The following is a 24,098-nucleotide window of genomic DNA, read 5'->3' on the forward strand; positions in this document are numbered from 1 at the left end:
CAGTACACAGTTGGCTAGCTAGCAATGTAGATGACACGTTACTCATAGGCCACTGGGTTTACAAGCATCAGAGTAATGGTTGGGATGAGATGGAAGTAGCATTGGGATGATGCTTGCTGTTTACTGTAGGAGGATCCTGGCTAATCTTGCAGGGCTTTAAAGGGACTCCACCATGACTAGTGGATAATACTGAAGTCTGCCGTCGATTTCACAAAGAGTTAGAACTCGTCTTGTATCTCGAGTTAGGACGGGTAACTCTTCCTAACTTAGGATTAATCTTAAGGTCTGCATGCTACAGTGCAGGGTGGGACTCGTTCTAAGTCCTAAAATTAGTCTTCATTTAGGAAGAATTTTGTGAAATCGACAGCTGGACTGAGAGTAACACTACCCTTTAAGCCAACGTGTACAATGTACATTACACTGTAGCCATACTCAAGAGCATCTCTGAGTAAAGCCCGGTTCATACATACTTCCTGCGAATGCGATACAAATTTTGACATCACAGGGCTGTTTTCGCAGCTAATGTGTCGCAGGAGTTAACCATATTTAAACTGTTGCAAATTATGCAAATTTGTGACGTAAACGTTTAAACCAAGCTTTACTTTCCATTTTTGCCTTCCTACATGGGCTGACATGGCCCAGAGCTGTGAGAGTTGTAACAACTTGTGATTAGAAGCAATTTTCGAGCCCAAAACTGTATGTGCGGGAAAAAGGGTGCCAGACTAGATTGCACACATTGGGTTGCTTTCCTGTTTATTTTTGCTCAGCAGGAAAATTGTTCAGCAATATTTTCTTCATAAGCAGCTCTATTAAACTGGGTCCTGTGACAAATGTCAGGGCTCTTGCTTATCTTTGATTTCTGCTTTTAAGTTGCCCTGTAAAGTATGTGATTCTACGGGCTGTAGTAAGTAGAGAATTCTGTGGTAAGCAGAGCCATGAAATTTGGCCCATATCTGTAAAGGCAATTTTCTTTTTGTAAATGGATAGTGCTCTAGTGTTTTGAAACAGTTAAGTGCTACGTCGCCAAGCGGACTGAATCGAACCATGCTCAGACCATGCCTGGCATGAGATGAGGCAGATCAAAGTGTACTGTGGTACTCAGGTTTGGGGGTTGAATTACAGTTTAAGGATGATGGCTACAAATTGGAATTTGGAACACCTCAAAGTTAAGACGCCTTGGGGAGATTAAAGAAGTTTGTGGGAGCTTTTCTCTATGGTTGAAGCCGGAATGCATTCAGCAAAATTGTGTTTTTTTCATGGAGGGCAATAGAGGCAATTTGGAGACTTCCCAACGCTAGGTGACAGCAGACTTACCAGGTAAATTTCCATTGTTTATGTAGTTCTGAGAATGCGCATAATTCTGAGAACAATGGCTTTACCCAGTAAGTCTGCTGCCACCTATCATCCCCGAAAGTCTCCTATTGCCTCCCTGCTCCTGGGCCCAATTGGCACTGCTACATGTAACTACAAAATCTTGCACTTTTAGTCCATTGACCTACATGTTGTACACACAGAATTCTGCAGTAAGCAATGCCATGAAGTAAGGCTCCAGTGCCCCTTGCCTTGATGTCCCTTTAAATTGTAGACATTTACTTTGACTGGGCCTTACATAGACGAAGGATCAGAGCCCAACATGCCCAATTTCATATTAAGCACAAAAGTAGGTAAGCACAACAAATGCTTAGCTTACCATAAAAAGGTTACCAGCAAAAATCTGTGACTGGCATCCTGCTTATTTTTGCTAAATAGAACATTTTTAAGTTACATGTTCCGCTTAAAAGCAGCTCTATGAAATTGGTCCATGGCGTGTGTTTCAGCTCTCATATATTTTTTATATCAAGTCATAGCGGAGATATGCAAATTGCTTACAATTAATAGCTGGATCTACTGAGAAGAATTTGAGGGGCAGAAAGGGGGGTAGAGGAGAGGGGAACCCTAATACATGTAGGTAAATATGCGCCTGGGGAGAGTATGAAAGATAATTGACTGTGGACCACCGATCGTACTTCACCGCTTAAAGGAGTATTGAGTCATCCTGGTTCAACAAAACCATGGATGATATAAAACTGCATCCCTCCCATCCTACAGGATAGGATCCATGCACTCATGAATCGTTCCTCAGGTTCAAATGTTGTTGGATAAAAAATTATTTACAATTAAAGCACATTACTTCACAGGGAATCTGGTAGCCTTATTCTGGTAAGCATCAGCCCTGATACTTCACGACGGCAACGACGGCAATTGCCGTCGTTGCCCCTACCGATTGCCGCAATGCCCTTCAAAAAACCAATTTTTCACGGCAATGATTGCCGTGCCCTTTTCTCATCATTGCCGCCGTGCCCTTCCTCCCGAAAACAAATTATATTCAACGTTGTCAAAGTTCGAAAATAAGCCCAAAAGTCCCGCGATGTCTGTGTAAATTTCACGCAACGAAATATACCCCAATTTCACGCACGTAAGGCACAACAGCAGATTTCAGGCCCGTTAGTCGTTGTTCTTTGCGTGCGACAAAAAAATACTCGAAACATCGAACGCTAGAGGGCGTTTCGGAACAGAGCGATAGCGTGAGATTAAACGCCCTCTTGTGGTAAAATTACGCGAACCAACGCTAAACGCCTTGAGAAAAAGACTCGACGTGTCTTTGCATGCTGGGATAGTGGTTTTCCCCATGCTTGGTACATGTGATGTACCATCATGTACAGCATAGGCGTCGCGCACCGCATGCATTTATTCTGTCAACATCGTGTCAAAATGGAGCAGTTACGTGGGAATTTTAGCGTCTCTACGAAAAACTACACAACGTGCATGACCAATAGTAGGATTACGTATGAACAAAAATTATTTATTGTGTATTGTATTGTGAGTACCGTAATTTTCGGATTATAAACCGCGCGGCGTATAAACCGCACTTCCTCAAAATATACAAAAAATATTTAGATGTCGGCGTATATGCCGCGCGGCGTATAAACCGCGATCAAAATAAAAAAAAGACATGAAAAAACTAACCTCAAAACACGGAAGTGAAGTACGCAAACCTGCCGCGTTACGGGTGATTTTTTATCTCACACTATCAGTCCTGAGTTATATTTTGTTTCCATCAACAACCCTTTTCAAGAATTTGCGATTTGATGATCGGTTGTGTTGACCATAATATGTTTTGTGAACTTCTTTGGCAACAATCTCCGTGAATCAAAGAGCGGTCTACAACGCACACCGAGAAATAGTTGAACTTTGCCCTGCATCGCATCGCCCTCTGTTGACAAAAGTTGTTCACGTTTGATTAGACTGGGCCCCGAGCCTCAAAGCGTGGGTCAGACGTTCAAGCTCCCCGTTGTACAATGGGCAGCCGCTCTACTCGATCCGTCCGAAGTCTAGCCAAGATTTTATGAATGGAACTATCACCGGCCAATCAACAACGGCCAATCATCAAACGGCCAATCACCGCATGCGTGAACACATAGGGGCCGTGCTTGTTTGCGGTCCCCGTGTGGCGATGTGCAGTGACAGGCGGGCGGCCCATCACTCAGTCTTGTGTAGTTGGCCGCAATGTGGAGTTGCGTCGTAATTAAAGTGGAAATGTATTAAAGTTTACACTATTGATCGTAATTGAAATGATCTATTATAGGATAGCATTCTTTTTGGTTTTTTTTTTTTGGGGTTGGCCGGTGTTTCTCCCTCCCTTTTATTGTAGTCCCACAACGAGGATCCACACAACAGATTATTGCAACGACGGACGGGCGGACGGACGTAGCGTGTGTGTATGCAGTAATGTATCATGCAGCGTGCACATTAAGCACATGTACACACATGCGAGTTCGTAAAGCTAGCAATCTGTTAATTGCGCTGCTCAATCTCGAGATTGCACAACAGATGTTGGCTGCACCGTACTGAGCGATGTTCGCTGACGGGTTGCGCTACGCCCTCGCATTTGCGCCGCCTGGAAATAAAATTCCCAATGTTACTGGACTCAACAATCAGGGCAGTTTGGAAACGTTTTGTTTGATCCCCCGGAGCGGCATAGCTCTTTGCGTACGTCCATTCACCATTCTGCTGTTGCGGTGTGCGTGGTTGAGCTGAAGAAACCGCTGGCTGACACGAGTGTAGCGGATGTCTGACGTCAGTATATAAAGATCGTGGGAAAAATAGACAGGGGACGAGTCTATTTCGCCGAGACACGAGTATAGCTTGAATGTCTGACGCCAGCATGTAGAGATCGCTAGGATAAATAGACGGGCACCAGTCTAGTCTAACCCGAGTTGTGCTGAGCGGGGGGAGCTAGCTAGCTGAGGGCGGCTGTTAAACGTTTTACAAAGGAAACATGGAATACAATTGTGGTGGGATTTTCAACAGGTTTTTGTCATCACACAGGCAGGTTTTTGTTCTCGTTTAAGAAAAAAAAAACATTATTTAGAATATTTTACAAACGATCTTTCTTTTTAAAAATGCCGTTTTTCTCTTAAATATTTATACGTCGGCTTACAAGCCGCCCGGAGAATAAACCGCAGGAGTTCAAAAAAATGTCAAAATCAACATATAAACCGCGGTTTATAATCCGAAAAATACGGTAGTTGTTCTTTATTTTGTTGAATTAGATGAATGCTTTCTTTTTTCATTGGGTAACAGTTAGATTAGAAAATAGAAAAATTGGAAGAACTATTTTTTACAGGCAACTCGGAGGTTTTTTTTTCAAACTGCCGTCGTGCCCTTCGCAACTTTTTATGATTGCCGTGATGCCCTTCCAAATTTTTGAAAATTGCCTTGGTGCCCTAAATTTTTACAAAAAGTCAAGGCAAAACTGCCGTGCCCCTTAAAAGCCGAAGTATCAGGGCTGAAGCATGTTGTGCTTAGCTACTTTTTGTACTATTCAGCACCCGATCACGGCCAAACTAAATCTGACAAATATCAGTCTTGTCAAACTTACTATTTTAAAAGCTTTAGTAAAAGTTTTCTTTGGGATTTTGCCACTGTACCATCATTTATAGTATGACAAGGAAAAATTATTTGACTTGCCCGGCGAGCTAGTGAGAAAGGGTTTTGACTCGGCCGCCACTATTTTCACTCGCATTTGACGAGCGGGCGACCGCTAATTTCTAACCCTGAGCGATATAAAATTGGGCCCTGGGAAAACACCGAGAGTGCAAAATTGTTCCTTTTGACATGGTAGTTTGGCGGGTAACCTTAATTCTGGTAAGAGTAATTATCTTATGCTTAGCTACTTTTTTGTGCAAAATGAATTTGGCCCATTTGAGTAGGTTGATCAAGATGATATTGGTAGCCGTTGCGACTGCAGGAGAAGTTTCCCACATTGCTAGAAAGATTGAAACTGTTTGTTGATCACTGGCACACTGTCGTCTGTGGTAAGATTGGAACATCTCATTTGGACTGTCCTTTAAGATTGTCTCGCAATTTCTCAAACCAAGATCTCTGAAGATAAAGATTTGTGGGTCAAATTCACCATCAACAGAAGGGTTTGCATACAAGGGCAGATATAATGTCTGTCTATTTTCATATGAACAAGAGAGATTGCGCAGCCTGACTTAAATTCATCTGAACAAACACAATTGAAATAATTTTGAAACCTGTTCCTATTTTAGTTTGGATTTTGATTTATTATAATAATTTTTTGTTTGGGGGAGCACTAGAGTACATGTAGGCTTACATGTATACACTTTGCATTATTGCTTGTGAATACGGTAAAGAAATTGTAGAGTTTTCAGCAAAAATTGACATGTAAAGTTAAGCTGTTAAGTCTTGTGTAAAGTATGTACACATATGTACATCGCATACAATGTGTGTTTGACAAAAATAAAACAAGCAAAGTGCTTGATATTATAAACGTAACACCCAAGTAGACCCAATTTGTCATTTGATAATTGATAAATTTGTAATTTGTGAATTTTGATTCCATTCACTGTACACTTTTGTCTCGTCCTTTTTTCATTGTCTCTCGTACGTGTAAGACCACACCAAGCATAGCAGTGCAAAATGCCCTCGTAGCGGATGCCAGAATACAATTTCATACTGTCACAAAGTCTTGTGTTTAGTGCCTTCTAAAATGGTTCCCATAGACATACATGTACATGTTTATACGAACTACAGAAATTCTGTATGTATACAAAAATTATTAATGTTTTTCAAAATGCCATTCACCCAAGAAAAGAGTAACCTTTCCCCTCCTTCAGAAATGAAATTCTAGACGGAGTGGAAACACCATCAATGGCAAAGCCCACCTACGGGAAACTTCCCAATTTCATTTTCAAATTTTCAGCTAGTGATTTTTCCCCTTCAAGAAAACGAAAGTACTCTACTTGAATACAAAACACTGCAAACTCTTCACAGCCCAATACTGACCAATGTGCATTCAATAGTTTCTCTGAATGCATGGATTTGGTTGGAAGTTCAGGCATGTCACAGATAAGAGATACTTGGCCAGTCTCAAGTAATTATGTAAGCTCACCCACGGGCACCCCTAGCCCTCTCAAAGTGCCACTTGAAACCAACAAATTTTATCCACTGCCGATAAAAAAACATGAAATCGGATCAACATTGAAAAGATTTATAGACACAGCTGAATACTTAACACATCATTTTTAATTGCACATTGTACATGTACTACACTTGTACATATAACGGAGCATCTAAAAAACGGACACGCTCTATGGGGCAAAAGAACATTTCTCATTGGACCGCCACAATGTTCCCTGGACCACATCATTGTGCCGAAGTACAGGAGCAATCTTACATGAATAAAAACACGCAATAATAGTATCTTGAACGTTCCAATGGTACCTTCCGGCAGTCCAACGCAACGGTCCATGAGCAATTGATGGAATCTAGTTACCCAATCCAATTAGATCATTCCTATTGTTCCGACTATTGAGACGCTCACTAAGTGTGAATGTAAACAGTAGAGACCTTCGTTGAATAATTGAAGAAAATACAGAGATGGGTATGGGTATGAGATACACGTACATGTTGGTACATCTTTTGTAGGTTAACGTGGTGTGTCAAAACCACGATTGGCAATACTCATGTTGCATTTCTACAGATATCAGAAAATTGCTTTTATATAAAAAAAACAGGGGTGAGAGTCATTACTTAAAAAAAGTCTGAAACTTGGATACAAATTCAAAGGTACAGAGATGCCAACATTGAATTTTAAAAAAGAGTAGCATCTCCCAAGTGTTAAGGGCGAGCGCAGCTTGGGCTCCCTAAACCGATCTTTCTATTACTCTCTACAATGCTAATTAGCTAATTTTCAGGCATTGTTGTGAAATAACAATTACCTGTATGCATCAACAGAACAGCTACAAATGTTTATACTGGCCAGTGAAAAAAAACTTGAAAAAACCCTGATTTTCCTGACTTTAAGGGTGGCCTTACTTAAATGTAACATAAAAAAGGGTGGCCTTACTTAAATGTTTTTGTTTTAATGATCAGAAATGCAACAACAAAGCTATTGGAAGAGAGAGAAAAAAAAAAAAAACGTGTCCGGATTTTGGGAAAAAAATATGTGTCCGTATTTTGGGCATTGTCTGGACATTGGCGCTACAATTACTGGTAGGAAAACATGGAAACTGTCTAGCTTAGACCTCACAGGCCACTCAGTTGAAGGTATTTTTGTTCAGAAGGTCTCCTTTTTTTGTCGCCATTATTTCGAACTTTTTTTGCCAAGCTTCGATGAAGTACATGTACAGACAGCGTGTGCACAATAATAGTGGATACATGAGGAATGAGGTTACTGTGACACGTTAGCTCACACACAACCTCATTCCCCACGCACGTGTGCACTATTCCCCATCGTGTAATAGAGATCAATGGGTACGATCTTGCAGAAATGCACTAGCGTAAAAAATGCACACTCAGCCGGCCAGCCAGCGGGGGAGGGCACGCAACAATCATTACGTCGAGACACGTACATTGTTCGAGTGAATTCGCCGCAATTATTCAACACTGCGTTCTAAAATTAAAAGTGTTTTTTTTTCTTTTCTGTTACAATTGTTTTGATATTTTTCTTAATTTTTATTTCCACTTAATAGTTCATTAGTTGTTTGCATGTATTGTACGATTTAATAAAAATTATATTGGGCGGCTTGTTTAGCGTGTTTTATTGAGTATTAACGTAGCATCATAGTCACGGCTCGAAATCGTATTTGCTATGCCCAAATCATGTATGTTGGTATCTCTGAAGGTACATGATGTCATTTCTACCGTTTGGTAATCCCAGGGGTTATAGATTCCAATGAGCATTTGGAAACAGTATCCGAAGCACTAGAGAAGTAGACCAATGAGCAGGATTTCTCTATTTGTGAAAAAAAATATTGTCTGATTTTCTTCACCAGGCCGCTGAAAAAAAATATTTGAGACTTGACGATACATTCTACAACAAGCCTGGTCATTGCCTTGGTGTCCTAGAAATATTTCTGTAGAAATTTACAGCGAAAAAATATATTATGCTTTGCCGTTACAAGAATAAAGTACATACGTATACTAGGACTGCTACAAGTTCAGGCCTCAAAATAAAGCATGGCACCTACATGTACAGCAATTGCTGTGGTTTTTCTTGCGCCTTGAACACCCAGCAGGGTGGATATGTTTTATTATTATTATTCTTTTAAGGACTGTTAGTCTAAGAGTGCTTTCTTGTAAAATTTTGCCTCAAACTGCCTGAGTTTTAATATTGTATTTTTCTTCTATAAATTTACATGTAATTCAGCCTTTGGCTGCAATGTGTTTTTAACAATAAACCAATTAATAATAATATAAAAAAATATTACTCGTAAGTATTGACCGTGCACAAGTGTGCAAAAATAATAATAATCAAAATTTAGTATGGGTTTGTGGTCAGAACTCTGGTTCATGTAGCCCAGCAGTCCACACCTATCTCTCCCCACGGATCACGTACAACATGTACCAATGTCGTGTCAAGAACTTCTAGCCTTCTCATATCTTCAAATTTGGTATCACCCGTGGCAAATTGCGATGTGTATGAGCTAATCTAATTGGGTAAATCTACCAGGTGACAAAAATCAATTCAAAGGGCTTTCCAAGACGAGAAAAAAACCAACTGCAATGTGGAAGAGGGGAGAGAGAAGGCTGTTCAGTGGATATCAGTTTACGGCATTCAGTTGGAATGAAGTTCACATACGTCTTGGCTCAGTGAAATGTACAATGTACTATACTAGGCCTGTATGCTTGGTTTTTGAAAAGGGCAAGGGCACCAATGCATTTTGTCCGTGGTAAAGGGCACCCCATTAGAAAATTTTACATTTCTACTAGAGCATTTCAATGGCACCAAGGGCCACAGAGGCAATTGCTTGTATTGATTTTGTGAAGTACAATGTATCACTCGCCGATTTTACCAAACTCTTTCTAACTTAGGATCAATCTCAGGACTTACATAGGACAAGTTAAGTTCTGTAGCAATAGACGCTAGGACACATTGAACCCATTCAAAGTTAGGATGGGTTACTCGTCCTAACTCGAGATAGGATTAATCCTAGCGTTACGTGAAATAAGGCCGGATCCGGATTGTAATGTTACTATCAAGAAGACATTGTGAGTACAGTGCATGTTTCACCCACTCAGAGCAGATTCGATTGAGGGAAATTGAATTCAATTAAAACCTGACCAGTATAAACATTTATCATGATCTTTGTAATGTTACAACAAGCAAGAATACATCTGTTGTGAGAACACAGTGCATGTTTCACCATACTGTACATGTACAATGTACTCTAAGGGGTTCCGTACAGTACAACGCATTGATTCAATGCTATTATGAACTGACAGATGTTGAATGCACAACAATGTAATTCAATAGAAAACGCACAACCAGTCTTGGGTCCTTTTCATTTTCTATTCTAGCCTTCAATTTCCTTGTCCTCTCTCAAGCACAAAAGCACAATGCTGTGAATAATGATTCAATCTACACGTTATTAATTCCAATTATGGATACGAGTATGCCCGAGCAATCACATAAATAGATGTACATTGACAGCAATGCATAAAGTGGCAGAGTCAAGACCCAGTGAATCATTTTCTTGCCTGTTTACTTTACATTGTTCAAGACCAGCAAAATAAGCAGAGCAAAAATAAGCAGGAAACCAGTCACCCAAATGTGTACACACCACGACACTTTAGCTGGTGAAACACATTTTGTGACACAAATTCATATTGCTGTTTTCACATTGTACACAAGAAAATTCACTTTGATTAATATACTTACACGTACAATGTACTTTACAAGTATGTACATTGTAAATTAATTAATCTGGGCTTGAGATCTTTTTCCAGAATAACGTGGGGTTCGTAAATATACCATGTGCGTAGGCCTATACACATGTGTACATTGTATGCAAGCAATACGACCATGATAGCACCTAGACTACCTAGAAAATTGTAAATAGTACATAATTTGTACATTGTTCAATTCATTTCATTGTACAACAAATCCTGTACACACCCCAGTGCACTACGCTCCAAAATATTCCCCAACATTTTAAAACAAACTCATTCCCAACTTTCCAGGAGTCAATCATATCCAAATGTTTACATTTTAGCCAATCTTTCAGCTTTATAGTATTGTATTTATTTTCCTAATTTTTAAACTTCAAAAACTCAAACTTTTTAATGGAATGGATTAGTTTATGGGAATGCAATAAAAACTGTTGAAGCTTGTGATGATGTCGCCTACACATAATGTGCACATAATATTCTACTGTTACTACATATTTTTATTTTATTGGGCCACGCACTGTAAATAATATTGAGTGACTTTACAGATTGCGTTTATTTTAACGAGAGAGCAAGGGTGCTTTACTTCTGAAGAAAAGAAAAAAATGAAAGATCAGTGTTTTATTTCCATGCTTTTGCGTTCCAAAAAAATATGATGCATGATGATTAAACAACATGTATGCATGGTTGAAGCTTTCCCATGGTTGAACAACATGCGTGCGTGTATGGTGTTCATCTTGCATGAGACTGTGTAACCATGGAACAACCAAGTACACTACCAGGGATATTACTTGTAACAACATCGTTATGTACAGTTGAAATAAATAAAGATGTGATGTCTGCACTCCATGGTATAATCAATTATTTCCTTGTCAAGTCCTTAACGAACACCACATTGCTAATTAATTCCTGCTACCCCATGAACCAATTCCCAATAGCATCGGTGTCCATTTCTCTATACTACCATGAGTGCACAGTATGTACAAATGTACTATCAATTTTGTAGTAGGCCTACACAATACATACATGTACTGTAAAACTGTTCGATCAGGCCCTTAGAAAAAATAAAGAAGTAAGTGTCCAATGTACATGTGTAAGACAATTTATTGTGTTGGCCAGACCAATGCACATACCGATGTATTGGTACCCATAAAATCTTTTTTTTTTTATCTAAAAAGATAATTTGACTGATTTTTTTCCTGAGTAGATTTCGTAATCAGATTTTTAAATAGGAAATATATCAGATAATGAACAACAGACTACTTGTGTTTGGCAGATGATTCCAATTGGCCGATCTCTACCTTGACATTGCTTCCCTTTAAATAAAGCGTTTCTGAATACTTGCACGTCTCTAGTACATGTACATGTGCGTGTAAAAATTATTGAAAAAGGCCCTATTTCAAGGGAAGCATCAAAATGAATGCAATACATGTATAATATCGGCCTCGTTTCACAAACAATTTAGCCGTCAAACAAATTTGATTACTCTACATTTTGTTTTCATTTCATAACGGGGCTGTCATTACACAGTACACCTCTTGTTAAATGTAGCACAGGTGGGCTATATTAACAACAATGCAAATGGTGAATACTACAATGTAAGTTATTGACTACATGTACCTTGTAAATTTTAGAATGAAAAATAAAAATGGCCCACATTTAAAGGAGGCACAAATATAAAAAGACTTCAGGACTTTTTTAGACATCTGAAAGCACACAAATTCGTACAAAAAAACAAAAGGTGTTTTTTCTTCCATTATTCTCTTGCAACTTCAATAACCAATTGAGTCCACTTTTTCACACATTTGTTACTTCATGCATACATGTTGAGATACAACAAGTGAAAATACTGGTCTTTGACAATTACCAAAGGTGTCCAGTGCCTTTAAGATAGGCAATTTATGGGCTTCTTCCTTAAAAACACAGTGTCTCGATCAGGATTCGAACCTTAATACTCTGATGACTGGGCCTTTAAAACTATAGAATCATGCCCTTGACCGTTGGTTAAATCAGAATTTTAACACAGCTGGAAACCTTTGTTGTTTGGAGTCAGGATTGGGCTGTACACATGCAATGTACTTGTACTTCCACAAGTTATTAATGCATCACAAACTGGGTTCCAGTCTGTGATTTTCACAATCAATGTAAACAATAAACAGATCCATTAAATTTCCAAAAATCAAGGAGTTCCTTTTTGCATTCATGTATTCAAGATACATAGTGTACATGAATCATACATGGACATTCCTATTGCTAATGAACCCATAGCCATCACTACCCTAGGGCTTCATCCATCCCGTCAGCTCCAACTATGGCTCCAGCTTGGGCATGGCTTGGGCACTCATTAATTTTGGAGCAGTGAGCTTCATCATCTTACTGAGCCTGAAGCCTAAAAAAACCAGTTCATTACTTCCTGCGAATGCATAATGCGATACAAATTTGTTTACGTCACAAATTCGCAACAAACTATTCGCTTAAGTTGCCCTCTGCAGAAATCCTGCGAAACATTGCCTGCGAAAACAGCAGTGTGACGTCGAATTTGGTATCGAATTTGCAAGAAGTACAAATGTATTAACGGGACTTATGTCCAGGTTTTGAAAAAGCCCCTAGTTTTCAGGCCTTGAAGTCTGTAACCCTTAATAACGGACAGACAGAAAGACATGTCTTTCATTATGCTCGCATGTGGCCTCAATCCTCCCGTATCCTCTTCTCCTCCTACTAAGTAACTTCACACTTAAGATTTGAATGCCTGACCCAGAGATAAGCAATAGGAGACTTTTGAGACGCTGGAAGCAGTAGAATGTTAAGTCTCCCATTGATATCCAGGTCTACTGGTCTAAGTCCTTCTGAATCCTTCACTTTGGCAATTGGATTTTAAAAAATGTGCGACTGTCGGGGGTAAAATGTACGAAAACTATACATACCCTGTCATATCTATGCACTATATCAGTCCTCTCCTTGTTGGTTCTCTCCATAGCTAAGATATCTTGCATTTCAGCTGGAGAAAAAAAATAAAAGCAACAAAAGTTCAAATTTCTGACAACCTTTGTTACTACTCATACAAAATACAAGACGGCTGCCATTCTTTCAAACATTTTTAACAACCACGTTTTTCCGATGCTCAACACACAATAGAAAAAATATGTTACATTTAACATGTTCACTTTGAAATTACTCAGACCGACATGGATTACAAGATGGCTGCTTTTTAAAAAGTTTTTTGACACCCCTTTATGATTTTCAACAACCATTATTTTGTTCACTGTTCAACACACAAAAATCAAAGAAAAACATTAAACATTGGACATACTTTGGTTTTATTTACATAGTTTGTTCAGTATATTCAGTATTAAAAACCAAGTAACAAAAATTCTAGTCTGCAAGTCCAGGAATCAGTGCATCCGTCACCATTGAGCGTGATCTGTCATCCATCTCACCCTTGCTCTATGATCTCACATGTATACTCCACAGAGCGTGTTTATTTATTGTTTATTGGATTATGTAATACAAATAATGGGAGTACATGTAGGCCAACATGCATGAATGCTTAGTTGCCTTGGTTCAGTTTTATAGAGCTGTAATTACTGCGTAGCAACTTTCTGCTTAGCTGAAATGGGCAGGATACCACTTACAAATTGAACCATGAAACATGGCATTTTGGCTGTAGCCTTATACTGAAAGCATAATTATGTTCGGTTTAAACCAGCTACATTTAAAATGTAGCTTTTGTGCTCAAACAGCTTTCTGAAATAGGACTTTCTGCTTAGCTGAAATGGGCTGATTACCACTTACAAATTGAACCACTATGAAACATTGCATTTTGGCTGGAAGCCTTATAATGTTAAGCATAAATATGTTCGGTTTAAACCAGCTATATTTAAAATGTAGCTTTTGTGCTCAAACAGCTTTCCGAAATAGGGCCCTTTGTATACTGGTACAGCATTAATGCATTCTACTCAGAATCGCACAACAGACACATAAAATTCCAGCCAAACACTGTGGGGCATTCCTGGAACCAAATTGTTGAAGTTTGGCCAAAGCATGTAGAATGGAAACAACGTCTTTGGAATGTTCTCTACTTGGTGGTTATCTTGATTTTAAAAGCCCCACTGTGTAATCTACAGAGTATTCTAAACAGTTTATTTTTCAGAATTAGATAATTGAAATTTATCAATTTTTTTAAATAAATAACACGTACACATAATGTAAATTAACACACCTGTACGGTAATAGTTTACTACTTAATATTCAATCCCATGAGTTTAAATAATGACGAGTACATCTTTTAAGAGTAAACTAGACTCCATTAAAGCCCAGAGGGCTAGCCAAACACATCGCCTGCACTACATGTACATTGTACATGTACCTCAACACTGATCCACTGTAAAACGGCGATGGGGAACACTCTTGATGAAGTGTCAAGTGTTTTTACTACAATTTATAGGGCCGTAGTCGTTGCCGACACGCATACTAAACCACTGGATGCTACTCTGCTGGGGTTTCTCTTTTTACTGTGTCAGTACTACTTGTTATTGCAACATTTCTTGTCTCTACAAGTACCTAATAGTGGAGACCCGTTGCATGTTTTGTACACAGACTGCAGTCATACTGTACAAATGCAGTCAGGTTGGCTCGGTCGTTTCTATCCCTGCCTTTCACCTCTGTGGACCCAGATTCGCTACCCGAACCGGAGCCTTGCGTGTGGATTGGGGTTTTACTATTTAGGGGTTTTCCTCCCATTAAGTCTATAAACTGAAACCTCTTCATTTAGCCTTTTTGAGACCTTGTGGACACTATAGGAGTTCAATGTTTGGTTTTGGTGTATAGAGACAAATGAACCCAAACCTAATAGTGTTGTAGTATTGTGTCCACCATACTGTATCTCAAAATGGCTCATTGCCTTCTTTACATATCAAAACTCGTGTGGGGTTTCCATTAAGATGCTTTGATGACTACTGTATGGATGCAGATTCAGAGATGTTGCATCATATAAGTTCCAAAATACTTTAAAAGGAAAAGCTTTAATGGTCAGTCCTTTCATGTTGCCTCCATCTTGGTCATGTTCCTTGTATCGAATAACATAAAAAATGCTAATAGTCATTTTGCAATTAGGAACCAGACTATTTTGTTCTTCCAGCCTCGGTTTGATAACATTGGTATCAATAGCACAAAGAGAAATACAAGATGGTTGCACCGTGAATAAGGTCTATAGAAATTACATGCTCATCAATTTTGTTTGAAAAACCCAAATTATTAATGTACATGTAGTTCTACTAATTACATGTATGTAAGTGAACATGATAAAGCCAACAATATATGACGAACATGATAAAGCCAACAATATATGACGCGACATTGTATACATGTAGGCCAACATGTAACCTCTCAATGTACTGTACTGGGTGCGTTCGTTTAGCTTCCCTAGGTCGACCCCGGTGCGTGGCGTTTTTTTTTTTACCAGGATGAACGTGGGTAATTATCTGCACACACTTGTCCTGGGAAAAAAAAAACGCCACACATCGGGGTCGACCCAGGAATGCTAAACGAACGCACCCACTGTATCAAGTGAAAACACATTGTAAAGTCTGTAGGCCTACATAACATGTACCACAGTAATACAAATTGTGAATTTGTATTGGTCGAGACCCAATGACTCCTGCAATGTAATACAAAGACGCATGAAGATTACTCTGGGGAACATGAGTGATGTACCCCCACAGGGTACATTACCTTGATCATGTTGGCCATTTCCAGCTGTCTTGTACAATATTAGCCCTGGATTCACAGCGTGCAACAATTGTGTTCCCACATGTGTCTTTGTACACGTAGGTTTTTCACAAACAAGTTTATGAAACAACCTCTAATACACAAATTGCTTAGTTCAATTTGAAAAGCAGAATAGCTGAACTTTCTTTAAACTACAAACAGTTTCTTTTCCTATTTTCTCTAGAAATAACTTGAAAGGATTTGGGTACTTTTTGTAACACAAAACACATTGGTCCAATGATTTACATAAAAACTTACACCGTTTGAAGATAATGATAGTACAAACGTGTACCTTAAAATATTAGTTGCTGAGGTGCTGTAGTTTTTGAGAAATGAGTAAAATACGTTTTTACATGCTAAAATTACAGCACCCCAGCAAGTTATTTTTTCAGGGAAGCTTTCTACTATCATTATCTTCAAACTGTGTGAGTTTAGTGTAAATCTGTAGACATTGTGATTTTTGTCCTACAAAAAGTACATGTAGAGACCCTCTAACACCAACTTCAGGTTTGAGGTTCATACATGTAGACTACTTCGCAAATACTCAGTGCACATCATGTGTTAGCCGTGGAATGAGGGGTGCACGTTGGTGCCACTGATGCCCCCAAAGAAAATGACAAAATCTCATTAAAGCATTAGGCCAAGTCAAAAAGTAAACTTGTTTGGCGCCCAAATTCCTGAATAAAGGAAGCGGGATGGGCTTGATTTTTTTTTTTTTTACTTTCAAGATGGCTGCCATTCTTAAAACTTTGTGTGACGTATACATTGTACATTTGTAGTACCTGTTTAATAACCAGTACAGTTTACAACACATACCTCTGTCAGCAACAGTGAGAAAAGTTTTCATTTTCAAAATCTCCCTCAAAACTAAGCTTGTTCTTCAGAGCTCAGTTAACACCATATTCCCTCTTGTGCTACATCAATTAAAATGACAACGCAGTAGTACTAATTGTTTTGAGTTCATTTCCTATTTCAGATTCAAGAATGACTCCTGTTGTTGGGCGTAAAGGAACTAAGAGCTAAAGTACTCTTTAACCCAGCCAAAGTACATTGTGTTTAGTTTATAATTCACAGTGAGTGTTGTTTCGGTTGCGCCTGCAGCCATCATAACCAATATTCACAACAGCTATGACCACAATGATATTTATGGTTTTTTTTTTTGCTGAAACAGAAAGAATGCAATGGACATATACGCCCGCATTGTAAAATAAGAAATAACATCATCTGATTTCCAATATTACTTTTTTATTATAATACTATAGTTCACTAAATGCATTCATTGCTACAGTATTGTGTAATGTAAGCAACATCAATCATCAGGGTGATATGGCATTCTACACATGTAATGTATTTCCTCAACTTTGACAGTGCAAAATGTATTTCCGACCGAAAAAATTCTCTAGAGGATTGGTGCTGGTATTTTAGGATCAATGGGCTTTCAGATACTGAAATCAACCACAATATACACAATTGTACACACGTGTGCATACGTATACAATACAATGTACAATACGTCCACCTGTAGTTGCTTACAATTTGCAATAAGATTCACAGCATGACCAAACAGCTTGAATGAATTAAATGCATTTCATTTTCACAGTTCTACACATCATGTACTGTATGTCACGCTTCAAGGATTATGATTAATTACATGTAGTGGATGTATTTTATTCACATTAAAAAAGACAAGCTACATTATATCGTAAGTTACATTGCCACGTTGCAAGTGTAAAAAAACATTTTAACTGCACATTTTTTTAACGTATAGAATACATTATTACAATTAATGTACCTCAATACTGTACATGAGTGCATTTACCGTGCTAATGTGCAACATGCGGTGTGGTTTTGGTATTCTTATTAGTTCATGAACTTAAGAATTGAATGAATAACCAACATCATACATGTACATTTAGCAAATTGGCAAACTCATAACCCATACATTATAACTGATGGGTGTAAACAATAGACGCACATTGGTGAATGATTCACAGATCATTCCTAAAACCGATGTACACATACATTACATGTAATACAGCATAGTAATGTAAACTTATTTCTTTTAATCATTCAGTGTACACAGCTACAGAGGTGCACGCATACAAATATTGATGCCACCCCCTACACACCTTATTACAATTTGTCAATTTAAAATAAACAGTGTACATTGTAAATGAAAATGACAAACTTACAGAATGCCTACACATGTTTAAGTCTATTTCACATTTCTTCAATATTATTATTGTACGTATACAAACAAAAGAGCATGTTTTTAAAGCGACAGGACAGGGCAAGCTTAATCTTGAAGGCCCCTTTTTCATATCACTGCTTACCACCAAATTCTGCGCTTATACTATAGCCCGCAGATTATGTGCTTAACAAGTACAGGCTGCTGTAAACGCCGAGTTGTGTGCTTTTAGCATTGGCATGAAAATGGGCCCAACTTATCGTCCCAAAATGTTTATAACTATTGTATGTTATTACGTATTGTACACTGGAACAACGAGCATTCTCTACATATTTGTTTGTGATACTGTGAACTTGAACTCACTGTATAGCAGGAAATATAGACAGGATATGATTATGAATCATCACACATCAAAGCTTCTTCAGTTTCAATGTTAACTCAACCATGTCCACTTTGGACGTTTCTAGTGCCATGTACAGTTGTACTTGTCCAATGGCCATTTCCCACTGGACAAACCGGAGTAAAGGACGTGGCAAACATAACACTTCAGGGGCCAATTTCATATAACGCCTGTGTAAGCAACAACTCGCTTAGCAAAACAAAATTTGCTTAACACAAAATAGATTACCAGCTAAAACACCATACAGTTACAATGCTAAGACTGTTACTGAAAATATCATGCTTAGCCAAAAATTTGCAAATCAGAACTTCTGCACTCGTAACAGCTTTTATGAACAAAGGGCAGAAATGTTCCATTAATTTGACATAATACGTAATACAAATTTATTGCAATGTGTTCATCAGGGATAAAATTTGGTTGGGTAAAAAATCCGCAGGGCAAGAGCGCAGTTTGTTGACACAATTCAACTATATTTATTTGACCTTACATGTGTGTAAAACTTTCATACTCAACAGAACTAGAATTTAATAGACTCAAAAGTCAACATTTTTAGGATTTTGCTTTAAAATTAAGATGAGGCGTCAAGGTATTTTTTATTCAGAAACACTTGTCCCATAAGTTTACCGGCCCAAAGCCAAAAGTCACATTGTTTAGGTATCAATGACTTTTGAAAATGACTGACCCTTTCTTCTGTAGAACCATAGAGCAATTTGGCAAATACTGCAAATGTACATACGCTATTCCTCCAATTTATAATGCAACCACACCTAGTGTCATTCATTTCTTCCTTGCTTTACTTGAACCATAGAGCTCATGGATACTACCCCAAAAAGAAACTGATCAGTATGGAATTATAAGGACCTTATCTCTTACTGGGAGTGCCCCAGGAAGAGAATGTGTACTTAACACTGTAAACAAACAACACAGTGTTGTGTTTGTGTCATGTTTTTTGTATTTAATACTTTAAACAAAAGCCCAGTTTTTGCATAAAATCCTGACACATGCACTGGTAGGTCAAAATGCTTCATTTAAAAGGCAGTGGACACTATTGGTAGTTAGTCAAAATAATTATTAGCATAACACATTACTTGGTAACAAGTAATGGGGAGAGGTTGATAGTAAAAAATATTGTGAGAAACGGCTTGTGAGAAACAGCGCCCTCTGAAGTGACGTAGTTTTCGAGAAAGATTTAGATTTTGAGGTCTCAAAATCAAGCATCTGAAAGCACACAACTTTGTGTGACAAGGATGTTTTTTTTCTTCATAGTTATCTCTGGACTTTGACGACCAATTGAACTCAAATTTTCACAGGTTTGTTATTTTATACATAATGTTGAGATACACCAAGTGAGAAGACTGGTCTTTGACAATAACCAATAGTGTCCAGTGTCTTTAATATAGTCATGGCGTGGCCGAGTGATCAAATACACTGGCTTTAATAATAATCTAATATTATACAATGCAAGTAGCGTGTCTGTTTGTGTAAGAAAAACTCCAAGGTGCCTATAGATCGGGCTGCAAATTTTCTTACAGCATTTTTTAGGGCTTCTGATCATACTGCAGGGGGGGGGGGATTCTGTTTTTTTTTTCGTATTTCACATACCTTTTCTGAAAGAGGATGAACGAATGCAAGGTACATGTATGAAAGTGCAGCTGATTATTTACAAAAACGTGCTAACGAAAACACCGTTGACGTCGCGCAGCACGAACTGATATGCGGTTGTATGTTTTCATCCAGGTTTGGAATCGTTCTGAACCCCAGCCTGTTTTAACAACCTCTGAAAGACTGTTCCATGACTGAACTGCTTTAGCTTTTTTGATCGGCATAGTGTGGGTTCAAGTCCTATTAACCATGCTTCTTCGTTCGTATAGGATATAAAGCCATAGGTCCCATGTGTTCATTTGTTTAATTACGATAAAGCCAGTTACACTTATTGCTAAGTGAAGGAGTTTGCCCAGTGTATGCCACAGCATCCATCTTGTAAACCCTGACAAGGTCCCACATTAAACGGTCGCATAATTCGAAAATATTAAAAATCTGCCTAAAATGTTTAACTTCATTACAACAGTAAAAAACACTGTGTGGACATATGTCCACAAAGTCCACAGTGTTTCAAGTTCCTACACGTGTAGGCCTAATTTTGGTGTCAGACCCACATGTCGTTTAGTGCTCAAACACCACTCGACACTGCCCTTTATCACAAAATACAGTACAATCGGACAATCATTAACAAGAAGAGTCACAAAGACACCACGTTTGACACGTTAATTAAACTTTATCGGCAAAAAGAGACAACATTTGACCAACACATGGATTTCTGGTCTTACACGATTATAATACTCACACATGACGGCTACAGTAATGCCCTCCAACTAACGAAGCTTATCAATCCTCATAACGAAAGTAAAGCAAGTGAACGTTCGCAGAATCTACTTTCCTATTTCACCATCTTGTTATTGAAAGTAGAAGTAAAATTGCAGACTGGATAATGTGTACTGGAGAAACTGTACAGAAAGAAAAATGGTACAAATTTAATATTCATCCGTTTATGTGTAGGACATGGAGAGAGATAAACTTCCGTACGAAAACAACCTTCAAAATGATATTTCTAACCTAAAGTAAGAAAAACAAACAATTTATGTAAGTAAGAATGGTACAAGTGGGCGTGTGTACAAACATTCTGTTTTTAATTAAAGTTGTTTTAAGTTTACATTGGTAGCAAGCTTGATGATGATATAAGTTTTAAGGCAATTTATTATTTACACACCAATCACTCACATGAAATTACACCTTTACTACACACAGTCACTGAGTCAGTCTCGGATCACTCATGAGTCAGGACTCACGTACGAGTCACACACTGACTGACTCAGTTGTCAGTGCTAACTAATAAAAGATGACACAAACTCTAGTCTACAATATATGCAGAGACAAGGAAGGTAACAGCATTTTGAACTTGAAGTAAGCTAGTGGTGAAGACAACATACCCATCATACAAGTCCTGACCAAAATCATCATAATTAGGCCTAATTGGTTAATGAAAATCGGCAGTAAATTCTGCATCTTTTTCTTTAGCCCCAATTTTTTGTGTGTAAAATTCAACCTCAACTCAATCAAAGTCCTGTAAAAATGAACGCTGTGCTTATGGTTTGTATATCTACAGAAGTGACACTGTGGTGAGTCTATCATTATTATCAAGACAAAATTATGGCATAAATGTTGAAAATCCCGGTAAAAAGAGGAGGGGGAATAAAATAAACAACATTAAATAATATCTGCTGGTGCATCGTTCAATTCAACCACAAATTTAATATTAACCTATAATTCCTCTAGACGAAAACACTGCAATTCACCATGACGCACACACATCCACAATATTCTCTAAATTCAAAATTAACATCAGTTTTAGATAAGCAAAACGAATAAATCTCACTTTATTTCACGTACAGTTCCGTGGTTTTCCTTTGACATGTCAAGTATTGTCCGCCATCTTGAACATTTTCCTGGTTTGATCACGTGATTGAATTTCATGCATGTGTGTAACAAGTGCGGTGTCAAAAGAGGGCGCCCTTTTAAAAGGAGGCCGCCGCGCGGGGTCCAGAGTGTGCGGCCGCGGGATTGATTATTTTTGTCTCTGCTGATACTCAGCATTGTATGTATACCAGCCTTTATTTTGCCCATACTCTGCGTTTTTTTGCTGCATGGTTATAACTAGTTTGATTTTTGTTGGTTGGAGCATGGAGGAATAAATTAATTTATTCCTCCATGGTTGGAGCGTTGGAGCATGAAAAGGGCAATTACTTTAAATCGTACAAAATGATTAGTGCTCTCCTGTTTATTCTCAATTTCAGACGAAGAGCCATTTTACCCCCAAAGCTTTCCCCCACCCCAACTGTGGTTCACGTAACATAAAAGTATCTGGAATATTTGCAGACAATTTGGACCAAAAGTTGTCTATCTAGTAAAGCACTAAACTAAAGTTTTCAGAATTGTTTATCATTTTGATCCTCTCAGCAAGCAAGCAGAGCAGCATATTTGTACAGCAGAGCCGCATACTTATTTATTTATTGGTTTTTGTTTGGTTTTCCATATAACTTATATTTTGCCTTTGTTCGTTAACGTTGTATGTATTACGTCATGTTTAATCATTATTCCATTTGCTTGTAACATTACTCTTCATTCACTACCTAAGTGTTTTGTTTATTTGTTTGGATTTGGAAATAAAGTGAAATTGAATTGACACCATAAAAAGCTGTTTTATTCACATTAACAACGTGTACATGTTCGAGTGAACTGACTGCGAATATCTGCACAAAGTGTAAGCGAGGTTAAAGGGGCTGGCAGGCAGGCGTTATTCATTACCCTCATGCAGTCAAAAATGTTCAGGCTAAGCCAGATAGGGCAAGGGCTCTGGGTTCTGGTTTACAATGCTGCCCTCTATTGATATCAACCAAAGTAGGCCTACTTGTTGTACACTGACAATGCAAAAAATGCCAATTCTATGCTGTATCTGAACTACCAGATGTTGCTGTGGTTCAATTCAATTCAATTCAATTTAATTTACATTTTACTTCCACAATATAATGGATAAGTAGGATTTGAAACTTTGCATGGTGGAAGTAAGATATAGAAAAGTTTGCGGTAACACCATGTAATAACAATCTCTAAATGAGTTGGGGTGGAAGAAGACGATCAGAGCATACTGATCGAAACGTCGAGTTAATCCAACGGTTCTTTTCAGAACCACCCCAACTCATTTAGAGATTGTTATTACATGGTGTTACCGCAAACTTTTCTATATAATATAATGGATCACAGCACCATAAGCTGCCCTTAAAATCACCCTTTATATAGCAACAGCCTCAGCCGGTAGACCGGATACAGTCTTACCTTGCCTCTCATTGGTCATAGTGTGGCCACCCTGTCCTTTTTAATACACAGATTGATTCTGTATGGATTTCTTAAAATAGTTTGAGGATTTCTGCTTAGATATTGTTTTCAGTATGATTCCATTGAGGTTTATTATGTAGTTTTCTGATTAATTAATAGTATGTGTTTCCAGTAGTTTATTTATGATTGTGCTTTATTAATTTTGTCTGTATTGCATGTATTAAAAATGAATTTCCTCCATGGTAGGACCAATAAAAATTGAATTGAATTGAATTGAATTTATCTAGTAGGCCGCAGAAAATTCTGCGTAGTTTTCACCAAAGAAAAAATATCTATATTCTGAGGCTTGAAAAAAAAGTAATGGGTTCCTCAATTTAGTAGTGGGCTCTAATCCAACTTAGTCCAACAAGGGTAAGCGGTTCAACGAAATGCTTCATGTTTAGATATGGGGCCATCATTGCATGCATTGCTGAAGTTAAATCTGGGGCAATCTGTGCTGGGCGAAATTTGTTAGTTTTGGGCAGGTCCGATCGGCACCGCCCACAGTGGCTATAACACTGGAAAGAAACCCACGCATCAATCTTTGTACATTTGTACATTATCAAATTTATTCTTAAG

General features: G+C 38.2%; 1 protein-coding gene across 2 annotated transcripts in view; it reads right to left on the minus strand.

Moving 5' to 3' along the window:
- LOC117291367 (USP6 N-terminal-like protein) overlaps window positions 1-22,087 on the minus strand; it is a 53,088-nt gene extending 31,001 nt beyond the window's left edge. The window contains exons 1-3 of one of the 2 annotated variants that reach the window (XM_033773017.1): window positions 22,038-22,087; window positions 20,935-21,094; window positions 13,161-13,234 (exon numbers count right to left, since the gene is read on the minus strand). In XM_033773017.1, coding sequence (XP_033628908.1) covers window positions 13,161-13,234; window positions 20,935-20,938 — 78 coding nt within the window. In that variant the 5' untranslated portion in view covers window positions 20,939-21,094; window positions 22,038-22,087. Of the gene's footprint in view, window positions 1-13,160; window positions 13,235-20,934; window positions 21,095-22,023 lie in introns of both variants that reach the window. The other variant, XM_033773016.1, reaches the window with a different exon arrangement.
- Window positions 22,088-24,098: the final 2,011 nt, after the last annotated feature.

This window comes from Asterias rubens, chromosome 6 (genome assembly GCF_902459465.1).
Source record: "Asterias rubens chromosome 6, eAstRub1.3, whole genome shotgun sequence".
In the NCBI taxonomy this organism is placed as follows: Eukaryota; Metazoa; Echinodermata; class Asteroidea; order Forcipulatida; family Asteriidae; genus Asterias; species Asterias rubens.